This window comes from Lagenorhynchus albirostris, chromosome 2 (genome assembly GCF_949774975.1).
Source record: "Lagenorhynchus albirostris chromosome 2, mLagAlb1.1, whole genome shotgun sequence".
In the NCBI taxonomy this organism is placed as follows: Eukaryota; Metazoa; Chordata; class Mammalia; order Artiodactyla; family Delphinidae; genus Lagenorhynchus; species Lagenorhynchus albirostris.
Window position 1 is genome coordinate 105,242,966 of NC_083096.1, and position 23,849 is coordinate 105,266,814.

Genomic DNA, 23,849 nt, shown 5'->3' on the forward strand with positions numbered 1-23,849 from the left:
ATTAAAGATTTTATAAATATCTATTTGCAAAAAAGCAATGCTAGATTTGGTTAAAAGCAGCAATTCTTTTTAGGCTAGTCACATCCTTATCAGACAATATCCACCCTGGAAAATATGAATCATTACCAAGACAAAGGTTACTGTCCTTTTTACTCATGATAGTAAGCAACTATTTGTTTTTTCCTGTGCAATTTCACCAGTGTTACCAATTCTATTTTGAAGTTCCTAACACCAACAATAATTTATCCAAGTTTTTCCTGTCCATTCATTCATTTGATTTATTCTACAAATATTCACTTAGTGCTTACTAAATGCCAGATTGAGTGCCAGATTTAGGGAGACAAAAGTAATCTAGACAATGTCCTTGGCTGCATGGAGATTATGTTTTGGTAAGAAAACAGTTTCAAATTTGTCTAACTTACTGTAGACATCTTTCCTGGTTTAGTATTGTTTACACACTGTCCAAACACAATTTTTGGATGAATGGAAAGTCTCTTATTCTCATGTAGAAACTGTGTGTGTGTGTGTATGTATGTGTGTATTTTTTTGTGAAGTACATGTATATGTCCCTAAGACTGATTTGTGGATTATAAAAGATGAGAAGGCAGGTAAAAATCATAAATTTGAAAAAAAAAAGTTAGACACCAGCATTAAACACAGTAGCTATACAGGTCAAACTTAGAAATGCTGCCCTAAATTAATTCTAAAGCAGATCACTAACCTGTGGTGGACGGGGATAAACTAGAACAAGTAATGAAATGATAACACTAATACGAGTCTTTGGAAGGAGAAACATACAAGATTTGGTCCATTCACTTTTGAAATTAAGTACAGGAGGCAAAATGTTACCAAACAACTCTGACATTCAAGGCAAGGAGAGAGAAACATGTGGGGGAAGGTGGGTAAGGGAGGTGGGTGACAGGGATCAGGGAAGAAAAAATAATCGGCAAATATGCCTTTGGTGACATTCCCAGTTTCTTCATGGAACACATCCCATCAGTTACACTGTCTTTTCAGTACTCCCAAGCCTGCCTGTCTGACATCTCCTTCCCCTTTGCTGCCAACATGCTCAAGCCTCCACTATCCTGAGAATCTTCTGAAGATTTACCATGTCCTATTGGATTATAAGCCCTCTCTTCTTTCCTCTTATGCCAACCATATGAAGAGTGGTCAACATTTGCTATGTCTAGTATCTTCACAACTGTCTACTAGAGCAGCCTTTGCAATCTGGTCTCCACTATCATTCTACGGAAACTGCTTCCTTGAAGGTCACCCACAACTGTGGTTGCCCAAACCATAGCCTTTGTTCAGTCCCTGTCTTTGTTCAGCAGAGGATAACTGCCTGGTTCTCAGGAAGGTAGTTACCACCTCTTTCTTGAACCTCAAACCTGCTTTGGATTCCTTGACAGTGTTCTGATTGTACACACACCTTTCTAAGGTACACTGGGCAGTGGCAAGTGCACACATTTTGAAATCAAAATCCCAGCTATGACCTTGGACAAAGTGCTTGTCTTCCCATGGTCTGTTTCTTTCTCTGGGAAGTGGGACACTACCACTGACCTCACTGAATTGTGAGGATCAAATGAAATAATGTAGGCAAAGAGTCTAGCATGTTTGAGTTGGTGTTCCGAAAAACAAATGTTTGTTCCTCCCCTCTTTCTGCCTTTTTTTTGTATTCCTCAGGCAACCTTGGCATAGATGCAGCTCCTCCACAGATTCTCTTTCCTCTGCACTTAATACCCTCTACCTCTGCCTCTCACCCATCTCAATAATGACTCTAAAATCTGAGTCTATGATTTTTCTTACCATTCTTTATTTATTTATTTATTTTTTCTGTACATGGGCCTCTCACTGCTGTGGCCTCTCCCGCTGCGGAGCACAGGCTCCGGACGCGCAGGCTTAGCAGCCACGGCCCACGGGCCCAGCCGCTCCGCGGCATGTGGGATCTTCCCGGACCGGGGCACGAACCCATATCCCCTGCATCGGCAGGCGGACTCTCAACCACTGCGCCACCAGGGAAGCCCTTTCTTACCATTCTTTAGCTTCAATTCCACATTTTCAACTGCTACTGGGGAACCGCCCAACTGGATAATCTGCCTTAACCTTAAATCTCCCTGAACAGGAACAGTCTCAGTGCTTGGAGAACAGGTATTAAACCAAATGCAGTATATCCTTCAATTAGTTCCTCATACTCTCTTCCCTAAAAGAACCACTATTTTTCCCAGTTATGTCTTAATTTTGTGAAATCATGTTTGGCTCCTCTTACCCCCACTGCTAAACTTTGTAGATTCTGGTGCTGTAATGTCTCTCATCGTCTGTCTCTCCCATTTCATTTTCATTGTAATCATTTTAGTTCACTGCCTCAGTGCTCGCTGGTTAACTAGGCTGTTACTAGTGGAGGCCTTGAGAAAATCAATTTCATAAATGCTGTGGGCAAAAGCCAGAATGCAAGGGATTAATGAAAAGCACGGGAATCACTGACAGCAGACTAGCTCTTCAAGAAGGTTGTCAAATGAAAGGATGATAGTCTGGGGGGATCAGTGAAGTTACAGACAAAGGATAGGTTTGTTTTTTTTTCTCTGTTTTGTTTTTTTAGACTTTAAAGATGAATAAGCACTTGAAGGCAGGAGGGAAGGAGTCAACAAAAAGCTAGAAATGATAGCTTCCTAAATAATCATTCATTCATTGCCAGGTATTTATTGTAAATCTATGATGTTCTAGGCACGATGTTGAAGTGCTGGATATATAATGGTGGGTAAAATCAGACGTAGAACCTGCCCCTAAAATCTTCAAGTTGAGTGAGACAGACATTAATCAAGTAATCATACAATTAAATATAAAACTGAAAACAGGGCAAGTGCTAGGAAAGATAAGTACATGGTGTTATGATAGCATATTATAAAGATACTTGATCTAGTCAGGGAAGTCCACGAAACATTTCTTGAGGAAGAAACACTTCCTCAAGTTCTGAGAGATGAAAGGGGAATTAACCAAAGGAAGAGGGGAGGGAAGAACATTTTGGATATAGGGAACAACCTGTGTCCTATGCTGAGGGAGAGTATGATGAGAAGGGCTGGAAAGAAGGTCAGAGTGGTAGGAATGGGAGAACAAGGTAGGGTAATGTGAGATGAGGCTGGAGAAGGGGCTGGACGACGCAGGGCCATGTAGGCCACAATAAGAGCAACTGGAAGCCTTCGAAGGACTGGCACAAGGTGGAAGACAGGATCAGATGTGACTCCAGCAAGACTGATCTTCCTAAAACACTGGCTTCATGATGGTACTCTCTGCTCAAAACTTAAATGACTTTCACTGTCCACTAAAATAACTTTCCTTGCCATTAAAAGGTTCTATCTCTACAATACACCCAACTTCCCAACCACTCTTTCCAGTTATCTTATACTCTTCACTACATCTCTTCTTTTTGCTTTTTTCATTACACAGGTACTTCCTAGAATGCTTGCATCCTTTCATTTCTATTTCTTGAAACGGTTTCTATCTTTTGGGCCTATCACAAATCCCACTTCTGTGAAACCTTTTTTGATCTCCCTAGTAGAGCTCTTTTGCTTCTCTGAACACCCAAACAGTTTGTGTTTCTTTCTTGCCATTTAATAATACATTCAACTTTTTACTGTAGTCACCTGTGCACATATCTATCTCCCCCTTTCCTCAACCCCTGGTAGTCTTCCAGGGCAGGATCTTTGTTTAATCTCTGTATCCCCCACAAGGCCTAAGATACAGTCTTACCCATAGCAGCTGCTCAATAAACATTTGTTGGTTATTTTAAAGTCAGATTTCTAATATTTGAAAACTTTTCCATTATTGTATAGTCAGTCTCTACACTGATTTACAGTTATGATGCTACAGCAAAGTGTGAGTCTCATCCTTTCCTGGTATAATGTGGGCTCTACTTACGCTGGTTTTAGTGGCATGATATTAAAAACATTAAAAAAAGTGCAAATAAACTCTTTAGAAGGAAAATCAGGGCTACAGGCAAGGTAGCTTATCATTCCTATAGCTAACAATCTATTATCTCCAAGATGAAACTCAGATTACTTCAACATACCTAGTTCAAAGAAGTTATATCAATGAATGGTTGGGATCTTTTCATCAAAAAAAAAAAAAAAAAAGTTATTCTAGAACTACTTTAAAAATTTTCCTTGGGGCTTCCCTGGTGGTGCAGTGGTTAAGAATCTGCCTGCCAATGCAGGGGACACAGGTTCGAGCCCTGGTCCGGGAAGATCCCACATGCTTCAGAGCAACTAAGCCCGTGTGCCACAACTGCTGAGCCTGCGCTCTAGAGCCCGTGTGCTACAACTACCTGAAGCCTGCATGCCTAGAGCCCGTGCTCCGCAACGAGAAGCCCCCGCAATGAGAAGCCTGCGCTCTGCAACGAAGAGTAGCCCCCACTCACCGCAACTAGAGAAAGCCCATGTGCAGCAACGAGGACCCAATGTAGCCAAAAATAAATAAAATAAATTAAAAAAAAATTTCCTTAAATGTGATCTGAACAAAGAATCAGAAATTCTGACATAAAATATCAGGTTTCTAGATGTCCCTATTTGTTGATAAGACTTATTCCCAGAATAAAATGTAAAGAATAATGTGGAAAAAAAAAAAAGAAAAAGAAGAAAAAAAAGAATAATATGGAAGCAGGGGAGAAAAGGTCCATGGTTATAGTGAGGATTCTGTAAGAAAATGGGTTCTAAAACATAGTTTTACATTAAAAAAATCAACTTACACATTTTACTTTGCTCTTCACCACCTTTAATATTTATATTGCTGAGGTACTAAATCACTTCACTGTTTCCTTAAATATCAAGGGCAGGTCCCTCATCTTTGATGTGGAGAGCAATATAATGTCAGGTAGGTCTGTAGTAGAAAGAGAGTTAAGGAATCTTCGGGGGTGTTCATCCCATTTACTTAAATGAGTACTGTGTAATCTTTCCACAGAAAGAATGGCTAGCAATATTATCAACGTATTTCTTTGCCAAGCTTAAGGACTAAGATACCAAACAAACTAGTAACACTTGGGCCGTGTCACCATGGCTATCAGCACAATTACATTGTTTCCTATGCTAAATATACTCATCTCCACTGTCTCCTTCAGTAGCCTTTGACATACTGCATTAAAACTGTTTCTTACTTATAACATCTCATAGTTGAATTCACACTGCCAAGTTGATTTAACCAGGACTTAGTCCCCTCTTATTGCCAACAAGACAAAAAATGCACAATGAGGTTAGGAAACTTGTGCAAGGCACACTGCTAGTGCAAGGCACACTGCTAGTGCAAGGGAAAATCCAGAATGAGACTCAACTTAGGGTTTTAAGAGACCCTTGCATAGTTAAAGGTGGTCTTTGGGTTAAGGGAATTACACTTACTAAAAATATCATAACAATGCTTAATAATAATTTACATAAATTTAATTTTATCCTAGGCACAAATCTAAAGTCCCCAAATTTGAAAAAACCCAGAGGCATATGAAGCTATTACTATTAAGGACTTCTACAAGAAAAACAAAGTAGACAAGAACATACCATGAAGAAGTATGTCATCATGAGCTTTCTATTTCAGAACTATTGTCTAAAAAACTGAGATAAAAACTTTGATAAAAACTTTGATTATATAAAAGACCATGACAGCCAAATAAAATAAAATGTTTTTCTTATAACAGATGGTTTATGATCTGATAATGTTTGCATTTAATGCTTTAGGATTACCTATTAATAAGGAAGCAGGGATGCTTTCCATTGATATTTCTGATTGAAAAGAAACAAGTTCTTTGTAATTCACTTAGTAGCAATATATTACACATAGGTTTGTTTAAAGGGCTGGGCTGTAGTGACTTTAAACTTTATATCTAGATCCTGTTTGTGACAGCTCTATAGAGCAGCTTTGGAGATGTGTGTTGGAAAAACTTTTCTTCATAACTACTGCTATGTAACAATTCTCTCAACATAGTGGCTCCAACTTTTTCAGTGCTCTAAGACAGAAATGGGACCAACCAGTGGTGTCCACACACAATGATTATCACACTCTTACGGTGCAGAACCCTGAGGCTAGGGATAACAGTGCCCTTACGCCTCATGCTTCCTGGCTTCTCCTGACCTGTGCTCTCTGAACTCAGTCGGGATGTGAAGATATCAAGAGTACATAGGGAGACTGACTCCTCAAGTCGAGGCTGTGACTGGTAAGGGCTAAGTGCTGCCTGATACTAGCTGTCACCACTACTGTTACTGTGCTGCTTGGGAAGGGGAAGCGGGGGAGCACATCTTTTTGCTGAGGATCCTTGGTGACTTTAATATGTATTCTGGCCCGAGGTTGGGGACTCTTAGCTACCTATGGATTAAAAACCCAACATTATAAAATTGCCAAAAATATGAGGAATTCTGAGGGGAAAAAAAAATCACTGAAGAAAGCAGTCTTTGGTTAAAAATTTACACAAGTATTATTTTTCCTTTAGAAAGTATCTGGGTTCCCACACAGCCTGCTGGCTGAGGATAAAGTTACTTCAATTAAAAAATATTTTATTTTTCTTAAACTCTCAGCAATAAGTATAGGGGGCTTAGAAATAATCTAATTATTATTTAACCCTCAGTAAATAAGTACTTTACTTAAACTTCACAATGACAAGGGTATTGTGATAGTAAATATTAGATAAACAAATCCAAGATTTACACAAGCAAAAAACAAACCAAAACAGGAATTTTATGGATATTGAGGACTCCAAAATAAATACCACTAGTTATGGTTCAGACATTTAATTTATATGGTCTCATATTCAACATTATGATCTTTTTTTTTTTTTTTTGTGAGGGGGCTCATAGGTACTCATTTTGCATACGTAGTAGAAATTCCTAGAACATAAAAAATTGATGTTACAGGTCCATGAAGGCCTAAATTTAATACGAACAAGCATATTTAAAGTTTGGAAAAACTGCAAACATAAGCCTGGTGGGACTACTGGGTGTAAGGCAAGAAGAGATGACCTTTGAAGTTCAATCTATGGAGTGCCAGTGGAAATTTAAAACAGTGCAGCCACTGTGGAAAACAGTCTGGCAGTTCCTCAAAAGGTTAAACAGAGTTAGCACATGACCCACTAATTCCACTTCTAGGTATATACCTAAGAGAACCGAAAACTTACGTTCACATAAAAACTTGTTAACAAATGTTCATGAGAGCCAAAGAGTGGAAACAACCCAGATGTCCATCAACTGATGAATGGATAAACGAAATGTGGTATATCCATACAATGGAATATTACTCAACCATAAAAAGGAATTAAGTACTGTTACATGCTACAACATGAATGAACCTTGAATACATTAAGTGAGGGGAGCCAGATACAAAAGGCCACATATTATATGATTCCATTTATATGAAATGTTCAGAATAGGTAAATCCATAGAGACAGAAGGTAGATTAGTGGTTGCCAGGGGATGGAGGAAGGAGAAACTGGGACTAAGCTAATAGATATGAGGTTTCTTTTGGGGGTGATGAAAATGTTCTGGAATCAGACAGTGGTGATAGTTGCACAAAATAGTGAATATACTAAAAACCAGTGAATTATACATTTTAAAATGGTGAATTTTAAGTTATAGGAATTATATCTCAATAAAATTCAATTAAGTATAAAAAAATTCCATAATTATAAGGAAACAAAAATTATTTCAGTTATCTATTATGGTCGCAAATACTGAGAACTAAATTGGGAATGTTAAGAGAAAGGCTTTGGAATACTTCTGAGAACCAATAAATTTCTAAGGAACCATCTCTTCATTTTCATGGTGTGCTCACATATTTCTCTAAGGAAATTAGTGATGGGCGTGCTATAACAAACAATCTGCTGAGGCAAAAAGCCTTGGTCACATCTTTCCATTCATGTCTAGTGCCCTAGGGAAGTGACTCTCCTGAGTGTCTATCTTTATGATGGTTACCTAAAGTGGCTGCCCACGTCCAGTGAAGGCTTTTGTTTAGTGATCATGGTCAAGTTGAGCTTATTTAAATACCATTTCCCAGAACTTACATGCTACTCCTGGAACGACGGGAATACTCAAAGCTTTTAGGGGGAATAAACTATTGCATGGTCTCTGTCTAGGAAGTGGGCCACAGTTCACTGAAAACAGACAGTTCAGATAAATAAAATGAAAGCAGACATTTTTGGAGACGATCTTGAAAGCTTTCCATTAGAGAACATCAAGGGCATAAAACTAGGAATAGCATGTATCCATGTTAGACTACCACAAGTCACTTTCTACCCTCCATTCTTTCTAAGTAGCACGAAGTAAGTAAGTATTTACCTACTTACTCCTTCATTAGATAACCAAATCATTCCCATGGAACACAGTACACACCTCTCCCTGGCTATCCACAAACAGACTCTGGACTCCCATGCTAAAATTAACCATAGATCATCACAATACATAAGCAGTGGGCTTTTTACAAAGGTTCCACAGTAAACTTGGGTGAAAAAGTTACATTTTAAATACAAGAAGTTATTGTATTTCTGGCCTGTGTGCTGCACATAGAACTCAGGCCAGTCAGTTTGCTTCTCCATAGCCTTCTATATGGCTTCTCTTTGGCTGCCAGCCTTGGTCTGGACCCTTCCCTAGATTTCTCAGCTTTAGGTCAACATCTGCATAGTCCCCACTCGTGTTACAGGCTCAAGTATAATGACAGAGGTCAAAGAACACTGGGAAGACTAAGGGCAAAGGGAAGAGGGAAAGGAGGATAAGGACCGAGCTGAGGCGGGTGTCCTACAGCTATAAAATCTCAAAATACCAGTCAAAATATTCTCAGAGAAACTTCCCTGAAAAACACGATCATGATAAAAAGTGATCCTTCAGTTTCTGTTTTCCTATACAGAAGGGTAGGTAAGGGTAGATGAAAATTATGAGGAATATAAAAACAAATATATGATATACTATGAGGAGGCATCAGAAAACACACTTTAATGTAATTTATTGTGCTTTCTAATTTGATGTATAAACACATCAAAATATATAAATACATTAAAAGCTTTACACAGTAGAGCATACAGGTACTAAAATACTTACAGCAGACTATATATTCATATACATTTTTGTGAAAAATCATGCATCAAGACTGTGGAAAGAGCCTAATATCTTTATTAGAGCATATTTATGCGAGAAAATCAGATTTGATTTTGTATTATTTCAACATATAGTATGTAATCATAAAGTATGATAAGGTTCAACAAAAACAAAAAATTACTATAGCCAGGAGTTTAAGCAATAACGCCAACTACCAGGTTACTTTATTGCATTTCTAATCCGTTACTAAAAGCAAAAACAAACAACAGCGTTATCACTATTACAGATGTCCTTCTATGTGTAAGGAGTTCTTGAGAACTTACCTTTGTTAATTATAACATTTATTAAATAAAAATGAGAGGAGTAAAGGAACATTAATTCCTTCACTGTTAAATAAATGTATACTGGGACTTCCCTGGTGGTGCAGTGGTTAAGAATCCGCCTGCCAATGCAGGGGACATGGGTTCCAGCCCTGGTCCAGGAAGACCCCACATGCTGCAGAGCAACTAAGCCCGTGCGCCACAACTACTGAGCTTGAGCTCTAGAGCCCGCGTGCCACAACTACTGAAGCCTGTGAGCCACAACTACTGAAGCCTGTGAGCCACAACTACTGAAGCCTGTGCACCTAAAGCCTGTGCTCCGCAACAAGAGAAGCCACTGCAATGAGAAGCCCATGCACCGCAATGAAGAGGAGCCCCTGCTTGCTGCAACTAGAGAAAGCCCGTGTGCAGCAAGGAAGACCCAACGCAGCTTAAAAAAAAAAAAAAAATGTATACTGCTTAAGCTTTGAAAGATCTTTCAGTGTGATCTTGGTAACTATTTAGGGTCTGAATGCATAGCATAAATATCAGTAAATGTTGCGGTCACACTGGCCATCCAAGTCCTATGGAATTAGTGAGAAATCTAAATGAAGTGTGCATGGGTCATATTGTATTTTTATATATAAATGTATTGAGTGTGGAAAGATCAAGTGAACCAATTTGATTTGATGAATTTCTTTCTGAGATTATATGGGTATAAAATTCCCATCAGTATACACTGATAAATTACACATTGTGGTTCAAATTTTTAAAATGTTAATACATCTGTGAAAGTGCAAGGGAAGTTACTAGGAAAAGATGATTTGCTACAGAGACACCTTATCTACTTTTAAGAATACAGATGTGAAAATTCAAGACTCAGATTTCTTTCATCTGGACTATCATGTTTTGCTCAAAATGTTGATTTTTCCCTCTAACAAGAGCTAGACTTGAGCCATTTATTTTACTAATAAAATTATATATGTGTATATGTATCCTTTTCTAAATGGTTCTCATGAGGAATTTTGAAAACACCTTTCATGCATTAAACAAATGCTAATAACAAAACTTTGCAATATTCATATACAAAGAACAGTACCATTGTTATAATAATACTGAACATATTATCTTACTATATTCATCTTCAGTGTCTACAACTGCCATTCAGAACCTTTTTCCTAGCTATAAAGATTTATAAGAAGTCCACTTTTTAACATGAATTCCAGAAATGTCTACAATGACTAAAAAAATTCCATTGGCAATTTGAGAGTAGATACAACAAAGATTTTCTGAATCATAGGATAATTATTAAAAAAAAGGTAATCCCATGTATGCCTACATTCAATCTTAGTGGCGATAAATCAAAAAGCTGAATGAGGGGTTACTGTTCTACAAATACATGTGAGTGTTTACCTCCTTTCTCTTCATATGCACATACCTCTTTGAGTGTCTAAAGTCTCCATATTTTTCACTGGGTTTAAGGTTCTTTATCTAATGCTGGCCCTCATGCCTACTTTTTCTTTCCCCAGTAACAAAATATCTTCCCTAAAAAGTAACTGTGAACTCTAAGTGGGAGGAAAGAGGGGTGCAAATATAAAGTATAATTATACTTTACAGAAGCCAATGGGATTAGTTTTAACATAATGGATATGTATTTTAATTTTATCCCCATCTCATATAGTAACATTTATTCTAAAAGGATGAAAAAAAGGACAGGCTGAGAAGGAAAGGGTCTATCAGTTGAGTCACAGATTCCCTGGGGGGCAGAAATATGAAAAGCTAAAGGGGATTTCTGAGAAATGAGGAAATAAGAAATAAAATAATATGGGGACAGGAGACAGAAGTCTTAGGATCAGATGACCAAACAATAAGGAGATTCAGCTAGGGAAGATAAAGAATGTTCAAAGAGGGCTTATTGCAAAAGTTACAGAAAATTATGAGAAAACAAGATTTGAAAGGCAAAACCCAAGAGGTACCAGCTAACTTGGTGTCTCTAGTGACCAAAGATTTTAAAAGAAGCCAAAAGGGCCCTAACTGGAAAGGTTTTTAGTTGTCAAGGGATCAAAAGGACCAAAGACTAGGAGAAGGATGGGTAGATCTAACTGTAGGGCTTAGGGAAATAATGGAAGAGAAGGATTCAAGGTGAATGACAAAAGGAAACAGTGTTGACTGCTACAACCTTAAGACTGACTGCACAATGTGAAATATGCAATACGTCTAAGATGTGTGCAGTTTCGTTTCTTGAATTCAATTAAGTTACTAGTTTTATGGGTCACTGACCCTTGAAATACCTACACTACATCCAAAGTTAGGCAAGTCAAATAAAAGGACTAGCAAAGTTTTCAGTATTTTGGGCCACATGGGTGCCTCTATTAAAATCAAATACTAGAGGTATACTTTTGTATGGACTAAACTTAGGAAATTTTGATGGTAGACTTTTAAATTTCATTTTCCATACTTTTTTCTGTTGTTGTTCCTTGCTATACATTTTGGAGAAGGTGAGGCAGTGGTCTGATACAAAAAGAAGTAGGACCTAACGTGTCCTCAGTAAGCAGCTGCTCATTAAGATAATACTTCCAGTTACTGGCTTAGAAAGCAAGATTCTGAGATTATTGCTGAGCCTGGGCCTCTGACTTGTCAACCAAAAAAGCTACTTCCCCTTTAGTATAATGAACTACAGAAGTACAGTTAAACAGTTATCTACGAGGGTTTATTAGCAGGCATAGGATATGGTGGGTGAGCAGAGATACTGATATTTTTTTTGCCAGTGACCAAAATATTTACAAATTTCATAAACTGGAAAGAACTTTCTAAAAAATTAAGATCTGTTTCACAAATTACCAATTCAACTGGAACACTGAATAGCAGAAATGACAAAAGATTTGTTCTTATGGTTGATAAAAAATTTATGTCAGGGCATTCAAGTAAAGTTATTTTCTGTGTTCTGATTTAACGAATCATGTGAGCTGTATCTCGTTGGGTGACACGGATGCTGGCTCACTGAAGCCTACTCTAATGCCTCCCAGCACAGCCTTCTGTGGGACAGTGAGGCCAGAATAACATGTCAGACTGAAGTAACATCAAAGAAAGAAAAGTAGGGCTGGAGATGCTATGAGGTTGGCTCATAATACTTCTTGACCTGTGAGTGTCCAGTAAGTATTCAATGTCCTATGGGCTTCAATGACCTAACAAGTACCAAGTAGCAACAGTAATGCAGTAATGAATGGTCTTCAAAAGAAGACTTTTGCAATTCAAGCTGAAAAACACTACACTTACTAGATGGTTTTAACTCTATTGAAAGCCTTAGACACCACTAGTGATTTCTTAAAAGGTGAATGAGTATTAAATGTTTTATATATGCTTGTGTATTATCTACTTTAGTTCCTTTAAATCTGTTTGATTTTAAAGATGTACATTAATTTGGAAAACAAAACTTTTCTGATGATATCACTGATAAAAATGCTGATGAAAAATGAAATAGCATTGCTGTATTGGTAAAAATACAGATGTAAAATAATGAGGCCATTCAACATTAATAAAATGTACTGTTAAAAATGAAATTAAGGGGGCTTCCCTGGTGGCGCAATGGTTGAGAGTCCGCCTGCCGATGCAGGGGACACGGGTTCGTGCCCCGGTCTGGGAAGATCCCACAGGTCGTGGAGCAGCTTGGCCCGTGAGCCATGGGCGCTGAGCTGCGCGTCCGGAGCCTGTGCTCCGCAACGGGAGAGGCCACAACAGTGAGAAGCCCGCGTACCGCAAAAAAAAAAAAACAAAAAAAAAACACAAGAAATTAAGGGACTAGCCTGTATATATCATATCCCACATGGAGATGTTCTTCCCTTTCAAATGATTACAAATAATATTTGAGAAGAAAAATGCCCTTAGAAGATAGTAAAAAATATAAAGAGAATGATTACAACTTATCAAAATATAGCATATCACTTTACATGAAAGTTATTTTATCATATAGGAAAGGAAAATAGGCACAAAATAGAGGTACAATATTTTCCAAGAAAGTTTAGAAAATCAATGAATAACTTTGTTTTCCCCTAATCAAAATTCTTCATATTTAGTATTTAGAGTTAAAAATATGAAAGAGTACTTACAATGACAGCAACACCAAAGCAATTAAGGTCCACTCTGCAGGTTTATGTATAATATTTCTGTTTGTTAATCTGAAAGACAGTAAGATAAAATTTACCCAAAGACTGTTAAATACATAACCCTTCTATTTTTACATATAATCAGATTTATGATATCATGAAAGAGCACTATTTTTTAATTCTTGTTATATTTGATAGAACAGAGTTAATAGTATAATAATGTGGCTTGATATTCAGTATCTAATAATGGCCATCTCAAAAGGAAGTGTTCTAGCCCCACTTTTATATATTTATAACAATACTACTATTAGACAAGATGGTGATATAAGAACAATATGGGAAACTGAATTGTATGGTTTATTAAAATACATACACAAACACATACACCTCCCTGTAACCATATCCTCTATGTTTTTCCCTAATCAAATGTTTTATTAAAGCTGACAAGGTAAGCAATTTCTGATTTTAATTTTAATTCACCTTTTGTACCTTTCTACCTTGTGCTAGGTTGGCAGCAGGCAATTAAGGGATGTCATAATCCATAATTTACAGAAATGAGAGTTGACTTAATAAATTATAATACTAGGTCTTTATTCAAGAAAACTTAAGTTTTAAAAAATCAGAAGTAATTTCTATCACTTAGCAGTTGATGACAATAAAATACATTGTAGTCATCTTATTTCTCAGAAAGCATTTTAAAAATATCATTTATAAATCAATTAAAAAAAAGCCAACAACATCTGATAAAGGACTGTTATCCAAAATATCAAAGAAATCTTAAAACTTAATAGGAAAACAAACTGCCCAATTAAAAACTGGGTCCAAGACTTCAACAGACACCTCACTAGAGAAGATATACAGATGGCAAATAAGCATATGAAAAGATGCTCCACATCATATGTCATCAGGGAGATGGAAATTAAAACAATGAGATATACCACACTATTAGAATGGCCAATATCCTGACCATCAACAAAACCAAATGCTGGCAAGGATGTGAAGTAAGAGGAACACTCATTCATTGCTGGTGGGAAAAAAAAAATGGCACAGCAATTTTGGATGACACTCTGGTATTTCTCACAAAACTAAACACAGTCCTATCATATAATCTAGCAATCACACTCCTTGGTATTTATTTACCCAAAGGAGTCAAAAACTTATGCCCACACAAAAACCTGCACATGAATGTTTATAGCAGCTCTACTAATATAACTGTCAAAAACTGGGAAGCAACCAAGATACTCTTCAGTAGGTAAATGGATAAACTGTGGTACATCCAGACACTAGAATATTATTCAGCCCTAAAAAGAAATGAGCTAGTGGGACTTCCCTGGTGGTCTAGCGGTTAAGAATCCGCCTTCCGATGCAGGGGACACGGGTTTGATCCCTGGTTGGGGAACTAAGATCCCAAATGTCACGGGGCAACTAAGCCCACGTGCCGCAACTACTGAGCCCGCGCGCCACAACTAGAGAGAAGCCCATGTGCTGCAACGAAAGATCCCGCATGCCGCAACAAAGATCCCGAGTGCTGAAACTAAGACTCGATGCAGCCAAATAAATAACACCATAAAAAAAAAGGGCTATCAAGCCATGAAAAGACATAGAGGTATTTTAAATGCATATTATTTAAGTGAAATTTAAATGCATATTATTTAAGCGTAAGAAGCCAGTCTGAAAAGGCTACAAACTGTATGATTCCAAGTATATGACATTATGGAAAAGGTAAAATTATGGAGACAGTAAAAAGATCAGGGACTTCCCTAGTGGTCCAGTGGTTAAGATTCTGAGCTCCCAGAGCAGGGAGCCTGGGTTCGATCCCTGGTCAAGGAACTAGAACTAGCATGCCGCAACTAAGAGCCCTCATGCCTCAACTAAAAGATCCCGCATGCTGCAACTAAAGATCCCGCATGCGGCAACGAAGATCCTGCGCGTGGCAACTAAGACCCGGCGCAGCCAAATAGCTAGCTAGCTAAATAAATAAATAAATATTTAAAGAGATCAGTGGTTGCCAGGAGTTGTGGGGTGAGGGAGGATAGATGAATAGGTGGAGTGCAGAGGATTTTTAGGTCAGTGAAAATACTCTGTTACTATAATAATGGATAGATGTCATTATACATTTGTCCAAACCCACAGAATGCACAACACCAAGAGTTAATGATGTCATTAACATAGGTGCATCAATTATAGCAAATGTATGACTCTGGTGGGGGATGGTTTTAACGGGAAAGGCTACGTGTGTGGGGGAAGGGGGCATAAGGAAAATCTCTGTACCTTTCTCCCAATTTTGCTATGAACCTAAAACTGATTTTAAATAAAGTCTATGGAAAAAAAACAGCCAATAAATAAATTAGCAAAGGACATGAGCAGGCAATTTACAGAGGAGGAAAGCCGAATGGCCAGTAAACATTTCAAAAGGAGCTCAATCTCACTATTAATCCGGGAAATTAATATAAAAATGCACTCCATTACATTGGCAAAAACAAAAGATTAACAATACCAAGGGTTGGTGAGAACATGAAGAAATATTACTTTTTTTTGGCGGTACGCGGGCCTCTCACTGCCGCGGTCTCTCTCGTTGCAGAGCACAGGCTCCAGATGCGCAGGCTCAGTGGCCATGGCTCACGGGCCCAGCCGCTCAGTGGCATGTGGGATCCTCCCGGACTGGGGCACGAACCCGTGTCCCCTGCATCGGCAGGCGGACTCTCAACCACTGAGCCACCAGGGAAGCCCAGAAATATTACTTTTAACACACTGTTGATGTGAGTAATCAAACAATTTAGCAATATCTAATAATACTGAAAATGCATATGAATAACTTCTAAATATAAACCTTAAACTCTCTCACTATGCATAAGGAAATGTATATGAAGATGTTTGATGTGACACTGCTTATAATAGAAAATATAATAAATCGTGGCATTTTTATAGAATACTAAATAGCTGTTAAAAAGAATGAACTTACACATTTTGCTCATCATAATTTGAATGAAAGCAAGTATGGTATGACATTATTTATAAAAATCAAGAACAGACAATATTCATATTTATGGACACAAATATATGTACTAAAAGTATAAAAACAAAGACTGGAAAGATATACACGAAATTCACAGTACTGGTTGCTTCTGGGAGGAAAGGAGAATGAATTGGGGAAGAGGACAAAGAGGACTTCATGTTTTAGGTCTTTTGCATTAGTGATTCCATCTGCCTGAATGATAGATAAGTTTTCTTATGTCACCTTTGCAGTAGGGTCTACCTGGGCCACACTATTAGTAAGTGCAACTCCCTCTACCTCCCAGCCCCAAACTCTTGACTTTCCTTATACTGCTATATATTTTTCTTTATCCTTGTACCACCTACCACCTTCTAACATACGGTTATTGTTTATTTTCTGTTTTGCCTGGGCTGAGGGCAGGAATCTTTGTGTTCTTCACATATTTATTCCAAGTGCCCAGAATAAGAGTCAGAAGAGATTCAGTTAATTTCTTCTTCTGAATGAATTAACTTATAACATTTTATTTATTTTATTGAAAAAGGTATGTCTTAATAGATTTGATTAATTCTGAGTGGAGATGTGTATCTTTGTTACATTACTCTGAATTTTTTCCATAGTTAAAATGTCTACAAATGTTTCCATAGTTAAAAGTCTATATGATATAAAAAGCAAGTACAGTATAGTGGTTAAAGAGTCTGACAGATATGGGTTCAATATTCAGATCTGTCATTAGTAGTGTTTTACGTTGGACACATTCAATGGCTGTAAAACTTTTTTTTTTTTAATTTAGTAAAATGGGGACAATAGTACTACCTACCTCACAGGGTTCTTGTGAGGATTAAACGTACAAACGACGTCCATGTTGCCAAATCCAATGGACATTTCTCAGTTCCCACCTTAATATACCAGGAGCATTTGACACAGTTGATCAATCCCTTCTCCTTGGTACACTTTCTACACTTGGTTTCCCCTCGCCTGATTCCCCTCCCCTCTCACTGGCACTCCTTCTGAGATTTTGGATCACCCCTTCTGACATTTTGGATCACCCCAGGGCCTCTGCCCTTGTGTCTCTGCTCTCCTCTATATGTGCTCATTCCCTTGGTGATGTCATCCAATCTCATAGTTTTAAATATTAGATAACTATGTGCTCACAACTCTTAAATTTATTATCTCTAGCCTGTACCTCTCCCTTGAATTACAGACTTCTATATCTAATGATCTACCTTCATTTCCACTTGAATGTCTAATAGGCATCTCAAAACTTCAGTATAGCCAAAATTGATTTCCTTATCTTCCCCCGCAAACTGGGTCCTCTTGCAGGTATCTCCATCTCAGTAAATGGCTACCCAATCCTTCTAGAATCCAGTTGCTCAAGCCAAAAATTTTGTGGGTAACCTCGACTCGCTTCATATCCCATGTCAAATCAGTCATCAAATCCTGATGGTTCTATTTGCAAAATAAAATCTTATCGCTTTTTATTACCTCCACTACTTTCACCTTGGTCAACATAATTTCTTGCCTAGATTATGGAAACAATATCCTAAACAACATCTAAACGGTCTTCCTGCCTCTGACCATCTACTATACTTCTCAAATCAGCAGACAGAGTGATACTGCTAAAAATATATGTCAGATCACATCCTTCCCCTATTCAGAATCCACAAACTGCTTTCCATCTCACTCAGAGTAAAAGTCAAAGAATGACCATGGCTCCAAGGACTATATAACTATACTATAGCCATTCCCTGCCCTTTACTTCTCTGACCATATCTCTTTGTACCTTTGCCTCTGCTCATTTCTCCAGCCTCACCAGCATCCTTAATATTCTGTGAACATACCAGGCCTGCTTCTGCTTCAGGGCATTTGCACCTGTTGTTCCCTGTCTGATATATTTTCACAGATAGCAACATGGCTTGTTCCCTCACCAACTGTTAGGTCTTTATACAGATGGCACCTTCTCAATGAGGTCTGCCCTGACCAGCCTATTTAAAAATCACAACTTCCTCCTTAGTACCATTCCTTTTTGCCTGCTTCTGGAGAGAAAAGGAGGAGAATGAACTGGGAAAGGGAAAAAGGTATATCACCACATAATAACACACATATTGTCTTTAAAATTTTACATATCCTCTCCATTAGAATAGTTAATGAGAGAAGGAATTTTTTTTATTTTGTTCACTGTTTTATCTGTAGCAACTAAAACAGAATCTATCACATAACCAAAAAAGGCCAAAGAAGGGTAAGCATGTAAGAAAAAAAAATGTCAAAAACAGTTAAATAGAATTTCCTTTTCTATTGTATTCAAATCTCCCAAAGCCAAGACAAATTTAAGATTTCATGAATTTATTTACTCGTTCAGAAAAAAATCTAGTGAGTGCCTGCTCTATGCTACCATTTCAGGCATTGGGGAAAATACAAGGTCTCTGCTTTCACTTCAAAGTACTCTGCTTTCACTTCAAAGTACTTTAAGTGGCAGAACAGCAAAATTTTTACCTGCTATCATATTTCCCCTTTTGCTGAGCCAAAATAATTTCAAGCACAGATGCTAAATTATCATACTTAACTATTTTCTGAGTGATAATTCAAAAATTAAAACAGTAATATTTGATAGAAAACATTTTAAAAGCAGTTCCAAAATATAATTGGAAATTCAATACAGATTTAGAAAACATACACTGAGTCATCACTGATGAAATTTAAAAAGGACTTGTGTGTCAAAATACAATTTTAATTCAAATCATATTTAGAAAAATATCTTGCTTCAACAATGACAACAGTGAATCATTACCAAGCAGCTTCTGATGGAACCACTATGACAGGTAAATCAATGTAACATTCCAGATAAATGACTAAGATGCAATTCAGTGGAAAGCACAGCTCTATTCACTGGGGAAAGATTCTTCAAAGAGCTGAAAAAGCTGCTTCATGTTTACTTCTAACAGGCTCTCAACTCTGGCTGAATATTAGGATCACCTGGGGGGCTTCTGAAAAACACTAATGTCTGAGCCCAACCCCAGCCAAATGAAACTCAATCTCTAGGGGTGGAGCCAGGCATCTGCAGTTGTTAAAAGCTCCCCCAGGTAATTCTGATGCACAACTGGCTTAAGAATCACTGTTCTACAAGTTCCTATCATTGGTTATCATTTCAAAGAGAAATAAATGGTTATTTATGTCAACTCTCCCACCATCAGTATTGATTGAAAAGATCTCCCAACACTAGTTACTGTCATCAATACGGCGTTTTCCCAGAGACTTCACCTAGAAGACCTAGCCTATGGTCACATACCTGTTAAAATTGTCCTGCCACAATCTGAAGACCCCAAAACGCATTATCTTACCAGAGGTATTTCTGTATTATAAGTAACAGACATTTTGCTAAAAGGCAGCAAAGTCAATTTAAGTAATTTTTATTAAAGCTATAGACTTTGACTTGCAGGTACTAAAGAGTAAATATTTTCAAAAATAACTTAACAACAACATTTTTATATATAGCATCCCCTACACCAAAACAAAGAAGAATTTTTTGGCTTATTTCTGCAGAAATTGTTGAATTTCAAACATATATAAAAATAGAACATAAAATCAACTCCCATACAGTCATCACAACTTTAACAATTATCAACTCCTGGTCAATCATGTTTCATCTATACAACCTCATATTCAACATCACCCTAACCTGGATAATTATGAAGCAAATCCCACACATCATATTGTTTCATCTAGGCTTTATTTTAATTTAGTGTAAATAATGCAGAAAGTAACTTGAAAAAACTTAAATAAGAATGACAGAAAAAGGTGATAAAATAACAGTTTATAAATATAAAAGGAAAGTGATATTTGAGTCTTCTCATTTCTGCAGTCTGTTGGCTACCTCTTACTAAACTAAAGAACACTGTGCCTCTTGTCTTGGCTAGCTTATGTGTCACAGAAGGCACAGGTAACAGAATCCTCTCAAGTAGAGTTCTTACTTGGGGTCTAGAGTGGTGATAAATGAAGTTACTTAAAAAAAAACCTTTAATACTAATAATTACTGAGACAACCAATAGATTCCTTTAAAAATTTTTTTTCAGGGGCTTCCCTGGTGGCGCAGTGGTTAAGAATCCACCTGCCAATGCAGGGGACACGGGTTCGAGCCCTGGTCTGGGAAGATCCCGCATGCCACGGAGCTACTAAGCCCGTGTGCCATAACTACTGAGCCTGTGCTCTAGCGCCCGCAAGCCACAACTACTGAGCCCATGCGCCTACAGCCCGAGCTCCGCAACAAGAGAAGCCACCACAATGAGAAGCCTACACACCGCAATAAAGTGTAGCCCCCGCTTGCCACAACTACAGAAAGCCTGCACCCAGCAATGAAGACCCAGTGCAGCCAAAAATAAATAAATAAAATAAATTTATAAAAAAAATTTTTTTCAGCTTTACTGAGGTATAATTGACACATAGTAATTATATATTTAAGGTACACAAGTTGATGTTTTGATATATGTATACGATGTGAAATGACCACCACAATCAAGTTAAATAACATTTCCATCACATAGAGTTACCATTTTCTTCCTTTCTTCGTTTCTTCCTTCCTCCCTCCCTCCCTCCCTCCCTCTCTGTCTCTCTTTCTTTCTATCTTTCTTTCTTTCTTTTTGGTGAGGCCACTTAAGATCTATCCTCTCAACTTAGATTTGGGGTCTAAACCTAACTACTAGTTGTGTGATTTGAGATTACTTAATCTCTCATCTCTCATCTGTAAAATGAGGATAATACCACTATTTTTTGGAAATTAAACGTGTAAAGTCCCAAGCACAGTCCGGCAGATAATAAGTACTATATTGAACACACGTATTGACATGGACTAAACATTATTACCAGGGCTGCTTCAAAAGACCAAAATAACAAATAGCCTGGATAGTGAGTGGTTTCCAACCTGAAATACCTAAATTTCTAGGGCACACGAAAGTAATAATGTGGCAATCTTGCAGTTGTAGCCAAACATTTTTTTCCAATGGGTGTCCAGTAAGTTCTGAGAACCTCAGAATAGTTAAAAAAAAAAAAAAAAAGAAAGAAAGAAAACATACAATTAGGTAGAAAAACAGCTTTAGAAAATATAGGCAGAGTAAGTTGAATCACTTGTTCATTTACCCCACTATTCTAAATGAGTGGGGTAAAAAATGAAGTACAAAATTCATATTTGTAGTTCAAGATCAAAGGCTTTATTCTAATATTTCATCTAATGTGTCTTTAGTGACTTTACCAGTTTGCTCAGAATGGTGATTAAATAAACACTGTCTGCAAGAAATTGAGTAACAAGTCTTTTAAAAATCAATGAAACAGAGTAGCACCTGGTCGTCTTCTTCCCTCAGCTAACCTTTCTTTATATGATATTTACTTCCTAATAAATCCACACTGTACATATCTATTCAAACTTTATCATGAGTGTAGACAGTTGAAAAACACTTTTGTTTTCTTTTGGATGCATGGTTTTGTGACAGGTATATGACCTAGACCTAAAAAACAAGTGTCTCTCTCTTCCTAACTAAACAGAAATACAAAGAAGTTCAGCTTTCGTCTTGGTATTTGGCCCAAACCCTCCTTTTAGCAAAGCATTTAGTCAGTCTTCCAAAGGCCTAGGCCAATCTGAGCATCATTTCTGGCATTCAATGATCTTGTGATTGCACAGTTACCATGACATCCAATGAGTGTAACAATGTCAGTAATCAGCACAATCATGTCATTCAGATTTATTGTTATTCCCTGAACACTCACTTTCAAATATAAACATTCTAGATGAAATGGAGTGAAAATGTTCTTATGTGCTTGTTTCATCAGTCAGTATAAGAGTAAAATGCTGTAGTAATTAATGTTGCTTATGAAAACTTAATTTTATGCATAAAAGAATTAGTAAAAATTTTCAGTTATTTAGCAAAATAGATTGACAGTTAATACAAATATGTCATACATTAAATAGATAACTTCCTCAAGAACATTATATCTTGGAAAAAATGTTTATAAAAATTCAAATAATGTAAGACAAAATCATAGAGATTAGATTTATCATAATTCAGTCTTTGCAGAACTGTATAATGTACTACCATTCATAACATTAAAGAAAATAACATTTAAGAGCTGTATTTAAATTTCAGTTATTTACTTCCATTTAAGTCATAAATTTTTCAAGAAAACATCCTATTGGGGAATTCTTCACACCTTGTGATGATGAATTAAAAACAATGTTACCTCATAATACCATGGGATGGAAAAATACCTAAACTATGTAAATAAAGGATGGGCAATAATTCAAATATAATCTCTAATCGAAATAATTTTTAAGATGTTAGGACAAGCCTGTTAGAGAAAATTAGGGTACCCCAAACACATTTTGTTTAGTAAAACTTCACAGTAAACAACTCTACAAGAATGTCTTAATATAGTCTTAGGTCTATGAAGGCTGAAGATTCAAACATAAAGTGTTACAAACAATCCTTTTCAGTAGCTGAAGATGAAGAATTTTTGAGACATGCCTAAACTTTGAATCCTAGCTCCTAAACTTTGAATCCTAGCTCCTTGAATCCTAGCTCCTCAAATAAATTAAAATAATAATTTATTTGAAAACATTTTCCTGAATTACTTTGTGGCACACAAAAAGGTTAGTGATGTTTTCAAATGTGCTGGTTGAAAGTGTATATCTATTTGGTATTACCTATGTACCAGGGACTGCAAGAGAAATCTAACTGCTGACAGTGTCAAGAAACTGTTCCTGTATTATAATTGTAAACTTTAAAAATCTTACTACTACTGTTGGCAATAAACTATAATAATAATTGATTTTTTGGATGAAATGATTCTTTTACCCTAGAAGTTCATCCTATGTTGGTGCTATCTGGCTTTAGCCACAGACAACTATTAATTTAACTTTGGGTCACTGGCATTGGGCCAAAATGCGTACTTGGTACACCTCTACTAATAACGTATTTAGAGGTCTATCTCTATGCTTCTTAGTAGAGAACCTCGTCTTAGCCTGTTGAATATTTTTACCTTGATAGTTGCAGAAAAATCCCAACTGCTCCACTTCGTAATTGATATTCTCTATTCTTCCTGTCCTTGTCTGATCACTTTAAGTCTGTTCCACACTACTCAAAGCTAAATTATCCACTGTTTTGCACGGCTCTCTGTGCTCACCTTGTCTTCTCACAGGAGTTCTTCCTCAAGGGTGGGCATTAGTCTTCTTCTGTATTGTCCATAGTGCTGGTCATCTGATATATATTTACTAATTCACTAAAATCCAAGATGTCACTGACTAACCACCTTTGTGTCTCAGATATTCTCCTTCTTAATTTTAGGCTATTCCATAAGTAAACTATCCCAAACTAAACATATCAAGGTTTGAACAAATAAGGGATTACATTTAACAAAA

The 23,849-nt window shown here is 37.1% G+C and overlaps 1 protein-coding gene across 7 annotated transcripts in view; it reads right to left on the bottom strand.

The window, feature by feature from the left end:
- The window catches only part of RPAP2 (RNA polymerase II associated protein 2), an 81,852-nt gene that overhangs the window by 22,024 nt on the left and 35,979 nt on the right, over positions 1–23,849 (bottom strand). For 6 of the 7 annotated variants that reach the window (XR_009538881.1, XR_009538882.1, XR_009538880.1 and 3 more), the window contains exon 11: positions 13,459–13,527. Coding sequence is in view for 2 of the 7 variants with exons in the window: in XM_060139571.1 (XP_059995554.1) it covers positions 13,459–13,527 (69 nt within the window). In the remaining 5 variants the exon portion in view is untranslated. Of the gene's footprint in view, positions 1–13,458; positions 13,528–23,849 lie in introns of those variants that run through there. The other variant, XR_009538883.1, reaches the window with a different exon arrangement.